The sequence below is a fragment of the Glycine max genome, chromosome 11 (assembly GCF_000004515.6).
Source record: "Glycine max cultivar Williams 82 chromosome 11, Glycine_max_v4.0, whole genome shotgun sequence".
NCBI lineage: Eukaryota > Viridiplantae > Streptophyta > Magnoliopsida > Fabales > Fabaceae > Glycine > Glycine max.
Window position 1 is genome coordinate 11,662,835 of NC_038247.2, and position 18,922 is coordinate 11,681,756.

Sequence of the window (18,922 nt, forward strand, 5' to 3'; positions counted from 1 at the left end):
ATGTATAGTTAGTTGGTAAAAATAAATAAATAAACGTATAGTTAGATTTGTTGTTCTAATAAATAATAACAGTCTAGAAAAGATCTTATTTATTATGCTTAGTATATATGTCTGTCAAAAAAATATGCTCACTATTTATACAATGTACATGATTAATTAGAGGTCAATTGGTTGAAAATGAGTCACAGAGATTCGAATTACAAAACTGATATTTAACTGATGGTGATTTGATTTTATCGATTTGGCTGGTTAGGTTTGGATCAAAGCCATTTTAATTAATTTGATTTGTTTTTTTTTGAAAAATTTATCAAGCTTGTGAACACCTGCAAATTAAATAATGGAGGTAGTTCCTTTACAATTAAAGATATATAATATGGTTTTAAAAAACAGATTGAACTGGCTAATTTTAATTGCTAACTACCCAGGCAGGATTTTAGATCTTGTTAAAAAATCGTACTGAAGAAATGTTACAATTTTTTTAAGTTACATACTCTCATTGCAAGTGTATAATTTTTAAATATTTAAAATTAAGTAAAAGTAGGGACATAATTATTTTTTTTAAAATTATCATAAATTTTGAAATAAATATCTAAACATAAAAGGATTTTATTATAAAAATAGATACTTAAAATTGAAATAAGAGTGTGTTTGGAAGAATTTATTTATAACTTATTTTGGCTTATTTCATGGAATAACATGTACTTAGACACTTCTCACATGCATAAAACCACAACCAAAATAATTTCAAAAAAAATGAATAAGCTATAACTGATGGTTTTGAATGAGATGTGCGTAAAGTAAACACTAGACCAAACATACTAGTAATAAACACTTGTCTAAGTGTTTGAGATGACTTATAAAAATAGCTTATGATTTGTTTATAAGTTGTTTTCATTTTACTCATTTCAATAAATTCTTTAAGATAACTTATATTGAAACAGTTTATAATTTATATAAAAACAATTTAACTTTATTTGTCTTTTGGATTATAATTAAAAACAGCTTATAGAGAGATAGCTATATGATAAACATTTATTCAATAAAAACTTAATTAAATTATTTACTAAACGAACTTTGTATGAATACTTTTTTAATGGGTATAATAGTGACAACGAAATCTGAATTTAAGACCAGATATAAATTATATCTATATCCCAATCTTATCATGCATATGCTCATACGTCTTTCCAAAGAAAAAATGGAAAATACGTGTAAAATGTTTGTAAGAAGAAAAACAAAATCATACCTTATCTAACCAAAGAAACAACTTGAAAGTTGAAAAGTTTAAAAGGATAAAATAAAACAAAGCAAAAAACAAGTCGAAGCCAGGCAGATACAAAATTAGACATGCTTGGTGCGTGAGATGACAAAGCAAACCAGACTATATCGTGGCCGTACACTGATAAGAAAAATCAAACATTACAGTAAGTTTCACACACACACACACAAAAAAAAAAAAAAAAACATTATAGTAAGTTACAACTGATAAGATTAGACCCTTCATGCTTCAGCAACAAAAACTACACATCCTGCCACATCCACATAGACTATACGCTGAAAATCATGGAACCCGAAGTTCACTGAAAGTGCATCGTATCGTTATTATCACCTTGGGCTGAATTGGTGATACAGTTAAAAAGAATTTGAAAGTATTGGTGAATTTTTTTTTTTTCTGAATAAAATCAAGTCTAGGTGAGTGGTCTAAATACTCATAAGGAGAAATCCCAAAACTCAAAAAATACTTAAAAAAATAAATTATCCACTATTAAAGTTTTCGCATTAACAATAAAAATTAAATTCATGTTATTTTGGAATATTAGTTTATTCCTTACCAATTAAATTAATCTTTGTTGATTTGGGGAGTTGGGACCAACCAAGCAGTAGAATGTTATTACGTGGTGGTGCATAATTGTGTTGCACACACGTGATTACTAATAGCTACGTGTACGTGTGAGGAAAAGAACAAAAAATGGCATGTGGGGGGATGCCTAGCTTATATAAATTGCCGTGAGAGAATGACAGGTAGGTGAATGTACAGGATTTAGTTAAAGAGGAAAGCTATAGTTACGTTAGTTCTGATGAGAATAAGCATCTTACCTACCGAGGAAATTAATTAAAGTGCTACATCCATATTCTAAGGTTATTAGTGTGGTGAGATGGGAGCTAGAGAGAGATTTATAGCAATGAAATGTGGGGGATGGATCATCAAATTAATACAATCGAGATCATTTCACGTTACTAATTTTTATCACGACAGTGAGAGAAAAACAGAGAAGAATTCTTGTAGAATTTATTATGATTTATGTAAGCTTTAATTATATTGCTTTATGTCATTTTCTTACCTAACCTAACATTGTCATGTTTTTTTTTATTAATTAACAGAAAAAATATTTATAATCCATCAAATATTCAGGTTCGATTTAATGTTTTGCGAGAGCCTCTCCCGTAACCGACAACAATCACTGTAGCAGTCCTTGTTAAGAAGGAAATTTGATGTTATGTTTTGAAGGGATTAATTTCTCTAAAATAATGATTAAAGATAAAGCAACTAATATTAATTATTGATAAAAAAATTAATGGTTCATATTTTATATATTTATAATATAATTTGCTATGCAAAAGTTTCAGTGGCGATTTTTTTTTTCAAATTACATATAAATCGTTTTGTTAATAACGTTGTATTTTTAGTAATGGTTAGTGATCCAGATCCATTTTTCCCACAATCAAATGGATTATTAAATTATTAAAAATAGATCTCAAGTGGTTCCTCTTTCTATTAGCAATTTATTAATATTGAAAGTATATTTTTGTTTTTTTTTCCTACTTCTCAGTCACCATGATCCAGGGAGAACGATATTTCAATCAATAAAAATTAAGTTTTAAATACGATATATTTTTAAACAAATGTTAGATATCCGATCCATCTGTAAATAAAAAAAATGAGAAGTGAATAGTGTTTTCTTTTTTTGTTGAAAATTAAGAAATGAATGGTGTTAAGAACCATTAAATTTATATAATTACTATTTTATCTGTTAAAAAAATATGTTTAAGATATATATAAAATGGTGGCTATATAGTTTTAGAGAACTATTACATTTGTACCTTAAATTTATATATTTTTTTCATAAAATATAAGAGATTCAAAGAAAATAAAACAGATGATATAATAAAACGAGATAAAAAAATTTATAGAAATATTAGAAAATAAATAAATAAAAATAATATAACTCTTAATTTTATGCTATATATTTCCTTTCATCTTAAAGTACTGTGAGACAGCTTGTGAGCATTTTCTCTTTTTTTGCTATTGCTTACATTCTCTTTCCGAAAAATAATTTCGTTTTCTTGGGGGAATTTTTCTGTTCTCAAACTTTTAAACTAAAAAGTTAGTTATATAAATGGCGGGAAAAGACGGTACATATTTTATTTTGATTTCTTACTTGTGATTTCGCTCTTTGTATAAATTGGGGTAGAAGTTTAATTGTAAACAAAAATGCTTTCGTAAAAGAAATATAAATGAGCTTGATTGGTTACACTTCAAATTTATTTTGCGTTGTATTAAGCATTCTCTTCTATCAAATGCAATTGTTTACATGGTACTAGTTTAAAAAATAAATACGTATTGCTTTGGGCAATTCATGCAAGAAATATTTTTCCTTTTTTTTTTTTTTAATTTCCTCCTCTGCTACTAGTTGAATAGTATTGAAGGGTTAACTTGTTTACATAAAATAATAATAAGTTGATGACTAGGTTCTGGTAAGTCAGAATAAAGTTTATATCTATTTCATTTTCAGATCGAAGACTTCATAAAGCTAGTAAATATTGAAGTAACCAATTAACACTCTTGTATATAAAATAAATTCGTAGCCGGAAACAACAATCACAGATCTTTTTATCCACTCTTATAATTAACCCCAACAGTATTCACTCCTTTCTCGCAAATCACACAATATGTCATAACAATTTTGCATGTTAACTGCATGCATGGGAGCTAACCAAGTGTAGATCCTAATTTTTGGTTTATGATGACAATGCAGCCACGAGAACTATTCCAAGAACTAGGGACACCCACTTTCCATACACATGCATGGTTAGGTTACTTAGGTATATATGTTTTAAAATGAATTCAAATTATGTGAGTGATAGAAAAGAAAAAAATTTAAAGGAAGGAGAATGCTAAATTGTATGAACATTATCTGCACGAATAGAGACTAATATCTTTGATTTGGTTAGTTTATTATCACTTATATTTCTTGACATTGTTTATTATCTTTTTATTTTCCTTGAAAGAAAGTTTAGGCGAGTTAGGACTAGAATATGTCTCAAAATTCAAGCAACATTTTACAAAGATCTACTTATATAGATTTCACTTATATTCCATCAAATAGTTTATTACTTATTGCTTTATTAAAAAATACACATGTATCACTATTAAAAAAATAGCGTTTTGGTAAAAGCCTTTCAGAGAAGGTGGACGCGTGTTCCTTAATCCTGGTAAAATCCTATACCAGCTAACCTTTGCTTACGAGACCTATTAGCATTGGCTCTTATTATTCCTACTAGTATTTTAACATGTTATTATAACACATTTTATGCCCACATTCTTGCAAACACATATATCCATTCCACTAACAGAGCAGGACAGGCTAAGCAGAGGAGCACTCAAATTAACAATGTGCTGCAATGAGATTTTTTTTCTTGTAAATCCAACCTTATTAACTAATCGTCTAATTCCTACTACCTTGGCTGACTAGACACATTATAATTAATGTGTGGACACTATTTACGATCTCATTTCTTGCATGCGCAATTTCCTATTATAATCTAACTAATGACGTATCCAACCAATATGTCTGCCACCACCATATCCCATTCACCACATGAAAATTGAATTCTTACGTATGTTACAAGCTTAGGCAACTGAATAACATTGAAGTCAAAATATGAAGAATGTGTAACTCATTAAACTAAAACAATGCACTCAATCAATCTTTTTTTGCCTCTCATAAAAAAGTAGCCATTCTAACCATCAGGCAACCCGTTCATTTTAATCATAGGGACACATACTGAAGAAATTCGAATTTAATTGATTATAACAATATTTTAAATTTTAACGTTACAAAAAAAGTAGCAAAAGAAATCATAAATGCGCAACAAGAAAAAAAAACTGCTAAAAAGAAAATAAAGTGCTGCTACATCTCATATACATTATTTCGTTGTCTAACCTATGCTTCATGCTACCTTCATAGCCCTGCCTGTCCATCTCACCTTCTACTGTCATTTTCATGAATTGAAACAAGAATAGGAGTTACCCAACTCACAACTCAACCATGAAATGCTACCCACAAACCAATTCAAGGTTCTCTAGATAAACCAACCAATTATGCTTCACTCCTTGTGGAAGCTTCATTTCAACCAGAAGCTATTTCTCATTTAGAAGCTCAAACTTTAGGTTCTATACATGCACCTGTCCAAAACCTAAAACTAACTTATGATAAAGCTAATACATACAAATTCTGTCATTAACTTAAGGGAGCAACTTCATTTATCCTTCCATCTTGTTTTAAAACAAGAAGGAAGGAAAAATGAAGTTTAGCTTTAGATGCTAAGTTGAATTTCAAAATTGATTCAGAGAAGCACAAGTGCTCTCAACAACCTATGTTATACTTGAAAAGAGATGTAGTATACTATAATTTACACTCCCTAACTAATTGGAATTTCATAGTGTCCTATGCATTGCTAGCAGAGATGTTCGAGTTTTTAGGATGCGTACCCTCATGTTCCAGGTTTTAGGATGCGTACCCTAATGTTTGAAATTTTTCAAAACTGGCATAGAACTACTAAAGACCACAAAGGCCTTGAAGGAAATGTTCGACTTTTCAGGATGCGCACCCTAATGGAGGGTTTTCAACATATATGTAACAATCAAATAGAGGAAATGAGAGACTGACCTAGCTACATGATCACGGTAAGTGACGGCGGCTGAAGATGTTCGACGACGGGGTGAGGCGGCGTGGAAGATAGCTACCACGAAGACTAGTGAGTGAGTGCACGAGGATTGGTTTCAGGTGGCTAAATGATGGGCTACTCAATGACGGTGCTTCCGAAAAACACATTGGAAAAAGGGGATAGCACTGTTCAACGACGTGCTTTTATAGCACCGTCGTTGATGAAGAAGCTCCTAATTACAAAAATGCCACCGTTAAGGCAACTATGACGGGTTCTCACGATCGATGTAGAATGTGCGTCATAAATTATGTTTTTTCTAGTAGTGTTATATGTTGGTATTATATAAAAATTATAATAGTGCAATAATATTTTAGTAAAATTATTATAACTTTACTTTTCTACAATACAATTATGTGAACAAGATTTGATTATCAATAAAGTTGTCTTAGTGACTAATTGATCATGGACTCAGATCCAAAAATAGCCTCTTTGTGTATATAAGGGGAAGCTATCTTGTAATTATTCTCCTCCATACCTTCATAAAATGAGCCTTGACGAAAAGGAATAAGATATGTATTTATAGAATATCATGATCTTTAGGCTAAATTATTTGTATGGTTTGGTAACTTTATTTTATGTTGTGATTTGTTTTTTTATTTATTAAAAGTTATAAAATAACCCCTTAAGTAATGTTGATCGATTTTGATTTCAAGACAAAATTTTGATTTTTTTTTATTGATTTAGGACATAAAACTTGTTCAATTAAATTTACTTACCTATAAATTATGCATGTCACCTAATATCCGTATAAAAAAAAGACATAAATAAGATAAAAATTACACCAAAGGTGTGTTGCACGAGCAATCAAAAAAAGAAATACCTTGATTAGTTTTTATATCTCTTTTTTTTTTCTCTAAGTAGGTGTTGAATAATATTTAGGTATCTAAAAACATTTTTGGAAGAAGAAATACCTTGAGAAATAGAAATATGTTCTAAGTGCAAAAACATGATTGAAAAAAAAACAATTTAAGAAGACAAAAATGGAAAGAAAAATCACTAATACATAAATATTGACCCAAAATGGCATACATATACTACACACCTTTCAGACTCGGAAATTCGGTGATACAAAAAACTAGCACGACAAAGATATTTGAATCCCATCCAACTCACGAACTAAAGCAAACAAAATCATTGGACCCTTCCTTTTGTTATCAACAATTTATCTCACAGCATGGCTCCACCCATCAAAACGAGCCCCACAACAAACATTAAATTTACGTTGTTGATCAAATTCACGGAACCAGCAGAAGCGTTTACCGTAACAGCACCATCATCATCACTATTTTTGTTACCATCACCACTTTCTTCTGTATATGACTTCGTTTTAGGTGATTCTCCTTTAAACGGTGAAGGTGCTGGAGCCTTTGGCTTAGGAAGAACGACGTCAAGTGGAAGAAGCACCTTGTCCACCTCATAAATGGCAAGCTTGTTGTCCAAGTAAACAGTGCTGGTAATAGTGGCGTTAACGACACCCGTGGCCATGCTCACTTGGTTTCCTCCGTAAGTGGTGACGTTAAGTTGCAGCCTTTGAGCATCGTCACCGGCTTGGGTCTGAACCGGGTTGGTGAGAGTGTCGAAGTTGGAGATTGAGACGAAGGAAGAAAGAGTGTGGAATTGTAAAAGTTCCACCTTTTGCTTGTCGTTGAGTGAGTTTAGGAAGCCTGCTTTTAGCTTCGAGAAGGCAGAATCAGGTGGGGAGAAAATGGTCAATCCCCCGGAACCTGATGTGAGGAGTTGAGAGTTGAGTTGGTTGATCAACTGGGTCGTCTTCAGAAGCCGAATCAGAACAGAAAATCTTTTGGCTTTACTCAGGATTTGAGCAATGTCAATTGTAGGAGCTTTTGCGGTGGCGGGTGTAGGGGCACCGTTGGGAGACACTGGTACCAATGGAACAGTATTCTGATACGTAATGCTACTCTACTGCCATACTACTGCTAAGAAACTAAGAAGGAAAACTAATTGAGATAATTGTTCTGATTGATTTCTTAATTCCACTTCTTACATATTTATAGTGCTTTCCTTCTAACAGAATATAATTTGTTATAACAGAATTTGCTAACATCCTACTCAGCTAGTTTGTGGAATTGTTATAACTGCCTAAGGTAGTGGTATGAGGCCTGTTGTGCTGTTATTTCTATCAGGATTGCTATCATATTCATTCCCGGTGGAGATGCCAAGGGTGATTGTGGTAATTTTGGTATTGTAGGAGATATTGCTGGTGAGTGTTGGGCTGATGTGGTGACCATCACAAGTACAAATGAGGCACGGAAGAAGAGAAAATGTTGTTGCATCATCATTTTTGTGCTATTCAAATGGAATGTTATAATGATTGTTTTGCACACTTGAGAGATGAGACTCTAATATGCTATTGCTGTGGTCTGTTTTGAAGTGAGCAAAAATGGAAGAAGTGACTTCCTTTTTATATTAAGGCAGGGGAAAGAATGATGCGTACAAGGTGTGTGTTAGGACGATTAAAGCTTTGCTCCCAAAACAATTTTCAGTTACCTATCATGGACAGTTGGTGCATCAATCATGATTGGTGGTGAGAGATTCGGGAGTACTGAGTTGGCAGTGAGAAGAGGCAAAACCAGAACATTGGCTGATGGTTTATGATGTGAACATAAAATATGCAACTATGTTGCTTTCATATGTCATAATTCTTAGGTTATCATCTTACATCAATTGGATGCATGGAAGGGATCTATGAAAATCTAACTTGAAAGGTGCAGGGTGACTTTGTACACTTGACAGGTGTTTGAGTGGCCAAATTGATAATTACTGTCTCGATCACTGACAGGTGTTTGATTGTGCATGGAACTAGTACGATGTGAGATGTGCCATACTCTCTATTCGCTGTATGATGCCTATCCAAAACTAAGTAAACCTTGCACTTTAGTCCACACTGCTTATTATGACTTTTTAGAACAGATCTACAATTGAAGCCTCATAAAAAAGAAATATGTGTGACAAAAATTCTTATGTTTTGGTTTAATGTATATTTTCCTTCGTTTGTCTAATAGATTAAATTTGAAGCATTTAGAGAAGAAAATATGTTGGGAACTTGGGATCATAAATTTCAGCTCTCAAACAAATGTCGTATCAGTAAACATAACCTTATTAATTGCTACCTTATATGCCGAGTTTTCAACTTCTAGCTAGTAGAACTACACTATTTCAATGCAACTAAAGATAAGAACTCACATGATCATGGGATTCACTTCTCCATAATACAAATATATGTATATTTAAAAAATGACTTCTACATCGGTCCTAAACAGAACCGATGCAAGAAGACATTTTTATACATTTTGACACGCTGCCTACATCGGTTGACAAAAAATCGATGTCAATTGACTTTCTACATTGTTTTGAAAACTGATGTTGAAAGCCTTTTAGAATCGATGTGGAAAGACTTTTTTTGTAGTAGTGCATGCACTGTTCCCTTATAAAGAAAGAGAATTAGTTAAGCCAGGCATCCTATATCATATACATAAAAACTAAACCATTTTCTGTGTCATAGAAGCAATTAACTGCATGCTTAACCAATCATAATTTGGCGTGAATCTAGTTAGCCTGTTAAAGATATGACTTTTATTATTTAGCTATTTAAAGAAAGTGCCAAGGACTAACAGGGGCTTAAATGGAGTTTACTCAGAAGAGAAAATAAAATCTCCTTTGGAAAAGTGGTTTATTTTTGTATTGCAATCCAACCATTATTTGCTAATATTAGGCAAATATTCGTTTCTCACCTCCTTTAATTACAACTAGTCATTGTTTAACTTTATAAACTTATAAAGTATGACCTGCATTATGCTTAACAAATTGGAGGATTAAATTAGCAAAAACTGGAGATAGTTTCTGTTAATTTCTTGTTCAGAAGACATAATAAAGCTTGCAAAAATTATTGAAGAAATCATAGCATAACACTTAAATTTATAAAGGGATACAACAATCAATCAAATCACAGATTGCCTAATCCACTCTGATAAATTCACTACGACAGTATTCACTCCTTTCTTGCAATTGCTTAACACATCATTACACTCTTGAACTTGAACAATATGGTAACTTAACTACTATCTTGAACGTTGGCAAATTCATCCAAACTTATTTTGGTTTATGATGACAATACAATCAGAAGAACTAGTCCAGGAACAAGGGACGCCCACTTTCCATGCAAATTGATTTCACAGTGCCAGAGTTGTCGTTTGTGGAATTAATCTCAGATGATTCTGAGGAATCTGGGGATAGTGACTTCTCCTTATCCTCTTTAGGCGCCTCTGGAGCCAATGAGGGTGCCTTTGCCGGTGCTTTAGCAACAGTAAAGAAGTCCATAGGAAGAAGCACCTTCCCCACCTTATATATAGCAAGATGCTTATCAGTATATATAATGCCAGTGATGGTGGTGTTAACCTCACCCGTCGAGATGTTCACACTCCCTCTATAACTTATCACATTCAGTTCCACCGTTCCTGGTTTAGCCCGTGCAAGGTGCAAGTGTTCTCACAGGGTTCGTCAGAGTGTCAAAGTTGGAGCTAAAGACATAGTCTGAAAGAACGTGGAATTGCAAGAGTTCTATCTTTTGGCCATCAGAGAGAGAGAGAGTTGAGGAAGCCAGCTTTAAGTTCTGAGAAAGCACTGTCATCGGGCAAAAGAATTGTTATGCCGCCTGATTTAGTAGTTAGAAGCTGAGCATTGAGTTGGTTGATCAATTGGGTGGTTTTCATGAGGCGGATTAGGATGTTGAATGACTTTGCCTTCCTCAGGATTCCAACAATGTCAACAGCTGGAGTACTGTCGGGTGGAATCAGTTGGAGGTTGTGGCAATGAGGGAACCAATGGTTGTTGAGGAGCAGCAGCTGGTGTGGTAGGAGCAGGTTGGGTTGGTTTGAGAGGGGCAGAAGCTGGGGAAAACAACAAGATAGATTGGTTTTTCATCATGAGTAAAGGAATACAATTGGTAGGATTTGTGTTGGCAGTGGGCACTTGATGCATTGATTATATGGTGGAGATGACTTTTATAGAGCAAATGTAGGAGTCGGAGTCAACGATAGGCAGGTGAATGGTTTTGTTTTAAAACCTTAAAATTGTGATTTGTGAGCATGCACACAGTTGCTAGCTGGTAAGGATATCGAGGTGTTGCATCAATGATGGAGCAATGTGATTTTATGATTGAAGGCCACACCAATCTCCAATCGCAATCAATTGATTTTGTGAATTTTAGTGTTTTCTGCTTTGATGATTGTACTCAAGCAGAACAATTTATTTATTTATTCATTTATAGGTTATGGAAATTACACTCCTATAACTAAACATTTATGTATAATAACGTAATACTTCGGCTACAACTCAGAAAAAGTCTTCTGTAATCTATAACTAGTGAGCATGGATGATGAAGATGGAAGGTTTATCGATATCAAAGACATGCAAGTATTTTATTTCACACAAAATTATCATCTAGATTTTGAGAAATCTTTATCTCTGCATGTATTGAAAAAAAGGCTTTGGACAGGGAATCTCATAATGCCAATGGTCTCATTCTGATTACAGTTGTTTGCTGTCAACGAAGAACTTGGTGGCTACTGTTATCATCAATAATCATGATAAAAGTTTCCTGATCGAATTATTGACATGCCAGTATTTTGGTTTCTAGCTTGGTGATGATGTAAACAATGACCTGATATGTTGCCCCACGATTTCGTAAATGAAATGGTGATTACATGCACTACTGATATTATGATGAATTCTAATTTAGGGAAACTTTCCATTACAAATTAATTAACTAATCCAACTTCTCTTGTCAGAAGTAGCCCTATTGTTCATTTTTCGTCTGTCATACTACTGATGTATGAGAACAATATTCTTGTCTAGTGAGTAAGAAACTTTCCTTTCGAGTAAAACATACCACTATCACACATCATGCATAAGTGAGACTTTCCTCTTTTGTAAAGTAAATACATTGTTTTGTTTGACATTTTTTTTCCTGGTTTACTACCAGAATGCCATTTTACTTTGGCTAATGAGGAATCATCTTCAACAATGAGTCTAAGAGACTTGGGAGAGTGCAAAGTGTTATTCAGCCAAGTCCAAGCTAGGAAGTGGGAAGGTTTGAAGCGACATGTCTATGCACAAGAAGATTCAACAGCTAAACTCTTTGCTACTCCTTTACATGGATCTCCAAATGCATTAATAGATAGTTCAATTCTACAACTGCTTGAACCAATGCAGGCCTGTTAATTAATGCTCATTTGAGTCAGTTAATCCGAATGAAATAAAGTCAGATTAGCTACCCAAAAGGCATATATGAACTTCTTACCTAAAAAGGAAGCTTGATATATAACTCCTTCTGCACAATGGATAGAGCTTCGTTGCTTCGGCAGTGTCCATGTTTAAAGTTCCCACAAGTTCCATAAGGCATTCCAAAACTTGCAAATTTAATGGATGAGATCACCTGATTAGGATACGGGCACTCCAGTGACACTAAAGGGACTACTTTTCCTTCTGATTCTGTATCTAAATTCCACAAGTCTACAGGTGGTGGGTGAGATCCAGATACATGTGAACACACGCTTCCTATCTGTCTTGTAGCAAAAGAGATTTGCATAGGGTTGCGTCCACTTTCCTCAAACAATATAAGTGTGTTTCTATTTGGTTGTAACCATGATTGCGGTACATGATATCTTCCAGATTAGTTACTCAATGAGTACCTAACAGGATTGCCTTCACTTCCTTCAAACAATTACAAATTATTTTCAAGTTTCAAATTCTCTGATGCAGAATATCTAAACACTTACAATGTCTGTGATGGTTTTCCACAGTTCTTTAGACATTTGAATGAATTGTAGGAACCTCTACAATTGCATGAGTGAGTAAAGCCACCTTTTGGAGAGACATATATGTAGGCCAATATCGCCCAATGCTCTGTCCATTCACCCAAGCTTCACCTCTTCCCATTCCCGTGAAGTCAATTGCAACTGGATTACTGCCAGAGGGAGCAACAAAGTTTGTCTAGCATATGTATTTGCGTTGGTTAGCAGCAAAACCATTTGTCCTATGGTAGTATGTCCTTAACTTTCTTTGAAGTATGTGATTGTGCAGTATCAGATGCAAACACAGATGAGTAAACATGACATTGGACAGTCCATAAACGAAGGAAACAGATAGGTGCAAAGAGACTTTGTCCGCCAATGTAGTTATAACAATGAAAGGATAATTAAGAAAAAAGTTGAGAATTTCAACAGATGCTATATTCTTATAAGATTACCTTGTACCAAATCAAAGGTTGATTTGTAGGTAAGGTAGATTGTGAATTCCACTGTCCAGAAGTACCACTTGATAGACCTAAATCTTCACCTTTAAGGCCAACCTGAATTCACAAAATTATAGACCGTGTATTCTATCTATGGCTTCAAAAGAGAAAAGGAAAAATGAAATCCAATTTACCGTATTTCAGTTGTATTTCTTCCGTTGATGAAGTCATCAAAACTCAAATCGAGAAAGAAAATAATTGGCTTTAGTTAGGCTGAGACTAACCTTACATGTCCACTTTCGAGACGATAAATCAAGAGTGCTGCCATTCTTCAAACCTTTCAATATCACTGGACCAGTTATCCCTGCACCCCATGTGTCAAAAAAAAGCTCCATAGTTCTGATGTACATAAAGTTTGCATTAGTTGATATAGTAATAAGAACAGGGATAAAGTGAACTGATATGGGGAGGGATTAACAATCCAATGTATATTACTAACCAAAATTTCCTTAGTTCTAAATGCTTATCTAAGTTATAAAAATAAAAGACGAACCAACCTGAAGTCCCACAGTTAAACTCAGGAGATCAATTGTGTTCTTCCCAAACACTAGTGTGAAGTGTCTACTTTGACATTAGCTTTCTCATGGTTGCCCATTTCACTCCCTGAAAACTCCATTGAAATAAAGAAAGAAATGAACACTTTAGGAACAGTCATAAACAATTGATCTTACTCTATTTGTGACACCCTCTACCCCAACATACATATAAGTAAGAAAAACATAAAAATATGAAATTTAATTAAATCAATTCTATACAAATTACTTAAACCAATTCACGTGGGTAAAAATATCACATTCGCTTCACTGTTACGAAATAAAACTTATTAAAAATATTTCCGGCTCAAAATAAGTTTGTCTAAGTTTATAAAAGAGCTCAATTTAAAGAGTGGAATAAAATAAAGTAAAATACATATTTGGAACATCATACAATTAAAACAAAAAACTAATGCCCCAATGTCACATCACATCCTATCAGAGCATTGTGTTATCGTGTCCTCTAGCACGAGGTCATTTAAAGTCATTCACCTAGTCATCTGTTTCCACGAACACAAGATTTGAGATCATCACAAGATCCAAACACAAACAGCACACGAAGAATGAGTTATCACATTTTTAAATAAAATACAAATAAACAAAGATATAATCAAAATACATTATAGAACTATTCATAACGTAACTGAACTTAATACAATCCACGTCACTTTACTCCTTTATCATTTAAAATTCATTATAGAAATCACCAATCACATTATACATGAATCACGCACTCGAGTCAAGACTTAACAACACTCACAAATTTCATAATAAACAATTCACAGACATTATGCAAGAATTATACTAAGATTGAAGCCTATATGTAATGTTGTACCATATAAGTGAAAAACCACAATGGGACACTTAGGAGTATATAACAAGACACGCCTCATAACAGGTATGTCAGGTCACTCTCACTAAGTAAATCATAAGGTGACTAGCCAGGGTCACTCTGTTTTGCGAGAATGCTCTACCATATGGGATCAACATAAGCTTAAAGAAACACTCAAACCAAGTGTATTTACCCCCAAGGCCTAGACTCTGAAGAATCCGTTAGGGTCTCACCTTCTTGATTCAGGTTCAACTCTTAAAACAACTTTTGCACGCAGACACTGCTAATGAATTATACAATACCCACGATCTCGCACTTGTCTTCAAATACGTTTAACACATTATGCTACAATTTAACACTTCAGTTTCCTAACTTGGAACCCTACACTTTTCTTTTAACACTTTGTGCATAAACACTTTTCTTAAGGTAAACACCAGTTAGGTTATTGTATAATTCACAACTCATAATACAAGTATTGTCACATCAAGTATTAACCACACACTTATTCACAACCATATCCCATGTCCACAATTTAACATCTCACAATGTCACAATCCACCATCACATGTTCACATGTATCCCACAGATTAACACATGCTCAATTTATCCCTTACACATAATTTCAATCACAATTTCATGATCCCAATATAACAATTTATCATGCTAATCTAGTAAATATTGTCCGAAACACAAACAAATTATACAAAAGGCTTCTCACAACATAGGGAGTAAAACCCTTCAAACAATTTCACATAATCATATCAAAATCATAGGTAAAAAACACGAAAACACCAAGAGCACTCAATTTTATCAAACAATTTGCATTAGGGCATCGATTGGTCCATCAAACATAACAATCTCGTAATTATAATCATACATAAAAATTGTAATATAACAAACATCCCAAAATAAATCTCAATTTGATCCTCTAAGGATTCCTACACATGTTCATTTTAACCCTAATTGTGATAAACTCATCCCTTACCTCTATGTCGGCTCACGTGTGTAGTCCGACAACGATAGTTGTGTCTCTAGCGGTTCCCTAAGATTCCTTAAGCTTTTCCTCTGGTTGCTCTACTAGGGTTTCCAAGCGTTAGAGAGAAGAATAAGGGATTGGAGCCTTCATTCCACTGTCTGCATACGAGGAGCATTTCTCCCTCCATAGACATTTTTTCGCAAATCCCAACGGTGGAGATATGAAGAAATGAGTTCAAACTCGGTGTTCAAATTTCACAATGATCCAACAGTTAACGAGTCTGATGTCATAGTTTTACTGGGTCAGGTTTGAATGTATGCAAAAAAAAAAGAGGATTTTGGAAGAGGAGGAAGAGAAAACGAATTTGAGAGGAATAAAGTGTAGAGACGTATCCTAAATATAAAAGCTGACTTAATATGTTTTTATTTATAAGTAGGATACTATCATCCTGTTATTTACTCTATTTTTTCTTTATTTTATTTTTTATAAAAACGAACTCTATTTTATTACCTATCAAATGAATAAATAAAACTTTTTTTTTATTTTCTAAGAACATATATTTATTTTATTTACCTTAAAATTATTATTTTTAATTAATAAAATTATTTATCTTTATTTATTTAATTACAAAAATCTTATTATTTTTCTAAAATTCTATTTATTTTTAAATAAAACCATTATTCTATTTATTTTACGAAAAATGGGTGTTATAATACACAATCAATCTGATCATATTTTGAGTGTGACCTTTAAAAAACTAAATGGTTTATATAGAAAAGTACACTAACCATCCACTCCAATTCTCAGTCCAAATCTTTGGTTTTGCATTAGAACTTGTGAATTGATCGCAGTAAAAATCATTGCACATGTTTATCTAAAAGTAGTTAACATAACAAATTGTGAAATTAATAATCAAGAAGGATAAGTGTATACGGCAGCATAGTAAGATTGCTCTATATATTAAGGAATCAGGAAGACAGACAATCTAGTAAAACTGTTGGTAGTTTATTAGATGATAGTTGATAGTTGATAGTTTTAGAGAATTATTTTAGAAAGAAGACTATGTCATTGATTTCTTGGATGATCAATCACAACATACCAATTGCCTATTTATAGGCTCAAGTCACCAACCTCTCAATGGTGATGAATGTTTCTATATTACTTTAGGTCTTTCTAGAGTTTTCATGATAGATTAGTATCATGATAGTTTTAGATTGTTCTATCTTATACATACACTTATAGTTCTAGATTGTTCTATCATATTCATACACATTATAGTTTTAAATTGTTCTACCATATTCACACTATAGTTCTAGGATATTCTACTATTTTCATACATATTATATTTAAGAATATTTTAGAAATTTGTAGCAAATTCAACAAAAACATAACACGAGAAAACTCACAATTGGATCAGCAGCATCAGCATCAGCCTGTTGCCACAATACCCAAGGTACTCTTGTATCAAGAGATGTTTCCATTGATGCTGCCCATTTCATGTAGGATTTAGCAGCAGGACCATAGGCCGCATAAATGTCCCGATACTCATTTTCAATCTGGCATTGGAAAGTACATAATATTTTCACATTTAAAAAGTAGGCAGTAGGCCATTGGAAATTCAGAACTGGCAGTCTATATTATATGCTTTGATATCTAGATGACATAATTTCTCATAAAAGAAAATTTGAAATGTATTTAATGAAATTTAAGAAAAACCTGACACAAAATTATAGGTCCTCCCTGTGATGCATAGAGGTTCTCTTGCTTGATCATATCCATAATCTTAGCAGTAAACTGCTTCATTTCTGTCTGAAGACTACTCAATTTCACATGATAGAAGGAAGCAGGTGGAGCAAGATGAGAGACATGGAGAAAGGAAAGGAATAATTACCTTAAATGGTTTGTTATCAGTTCGGAACTGAATTCCCGGAATAAAATGTAGCCAAAGAGGGAAACCATTGTTAAGGAAAGTTAAAGACCATGATCAGATATGAACTTCCTTGTAATAAGATACATAAAAATAAGATCCAAATTTACCCGTAGTTCCATTCAGCACATGCGTATGGACCAATCCAGAGATGGACATATAGACCAGTTGCTGCTACTGCCTTCACAAATTTGACCAAATCACCCCTACCTTCAAAATTATACTGCCAAACCAAAGTACATAATCCCCAACTTTATAAATTGTTTCCAATTTATGACTTCTGATTGAAATCAAGAAATACTCCTCCCAATTTGATGCTTTTAAAACATAGACGAAATTACGGATTAAACTAAAATTGTGAATTTTTAAAAATAGAAAAATCAATTATCTCTATTTCATTTTAAAATAAAGGAACAAACATTTTAGATTAAACTAAATAAGAGAAACAAAATTGTATTTAAGTCTTTTTTATTTCTGCCATAAAAAGTTAACATGTGTAATAGATTGAATGGTTAGTAGGATAATACTAGAATTTGATAGCTTATATTCTTTAATAATATTAAAATTTATTAACAGTGTAACAATATTTTTTTTGGGTTAGAGAATGGAGTAATATAACATAATATTTATATATATCATATCAAAGAAAACTCAAAACTTAGTGGGAGCAGCTGTCCCCACGCCCTTAGCCATATATCCGATCCAGATTACAACCAAGGTTTTAAAACATGATTTTAGGCTGTGATTTGGACTGTAACATCAAAATTTTTTAGTTGTCCACAATCGTAATTGGGATCGCATCAGTCACATTTGTTCGCAAGACAAAACCGTAACGCGATCGGGACTGATAATTAAAACCTTGATGATAACTAACTAGAGATTAATGGTAAAGTAAGCAAGATTGAACTTATATGCATTGACCATCAGACCATCCTACTGAAATTTCTAAGTGGCATCAATTGTAAATTTAAGTATATGCAACCATAACAGAATCATTCATTGTTTCATTTATTGGCAAATAGTCTAGCACCTCCAGAAGTGCATAAGCTCTGTTGCCAAGTTTGAGTTTAGTTTTCCGCAATTAGTACAATAAAACAGTGAGCTAGAGGAGGTTTGTTTAGCTTGCAAAAGTATGCCCCAGAAAAGAAGTTCCAATGTCCTAAGGATTATTTTTTTTCACAGGTATCCTTAATGATAAACACCTGTCATCTTTCTCTTTAACTTTACTATTTTCTTCTCTTTTTTTTTTCATTACGTTACTTGTCACAATTATTATTTATTTTCTCTTTTCTTTTAATCTCAATCCTATTTTTATCCTAATTCTTTCTATCTA

At 33.0% G+C, this 18,922-nt stretch overlaps 1 protein-coding gene and 1 pseudogene across 1 annotated transcript; both read right to left on the minus strand.

Moving 5' to 3' along the window:
- Nucleotides 1-7,027: 7,027 nt before the first annotated feature.
- On the minus strand, nt 7,028-10,657 carry LOC100818220 (fasciclin-like arabinogalactan protein 12). Its single transcript, XM_041006793.1, has 3 exons — nt 10,520-10,657; nt 10,204-10,368; nt 7,028-7,929 (listed from the first exon to the last, which is right to left on the minus strand). Exons 1-3 carry the CDS (start codon nt 10,655-10,657, stop codon nt 7,177-7,179), a joined length of 1,056 nt encoding a protein of 351 aa, XP_040862727.1. The 3' UTR covers nt 7,028-7,176.
- A 1,186-nt stretch (nt 10,658-11,843) lies between these two features.
- LOC121172612 (beta-galactosidase 8-like) lies at nt 11,844-18,589 on the minus strand (annotated as a pseudogene).
- Nucleotides 18,590-18,922: the final 333 nt, after the last annotated feature.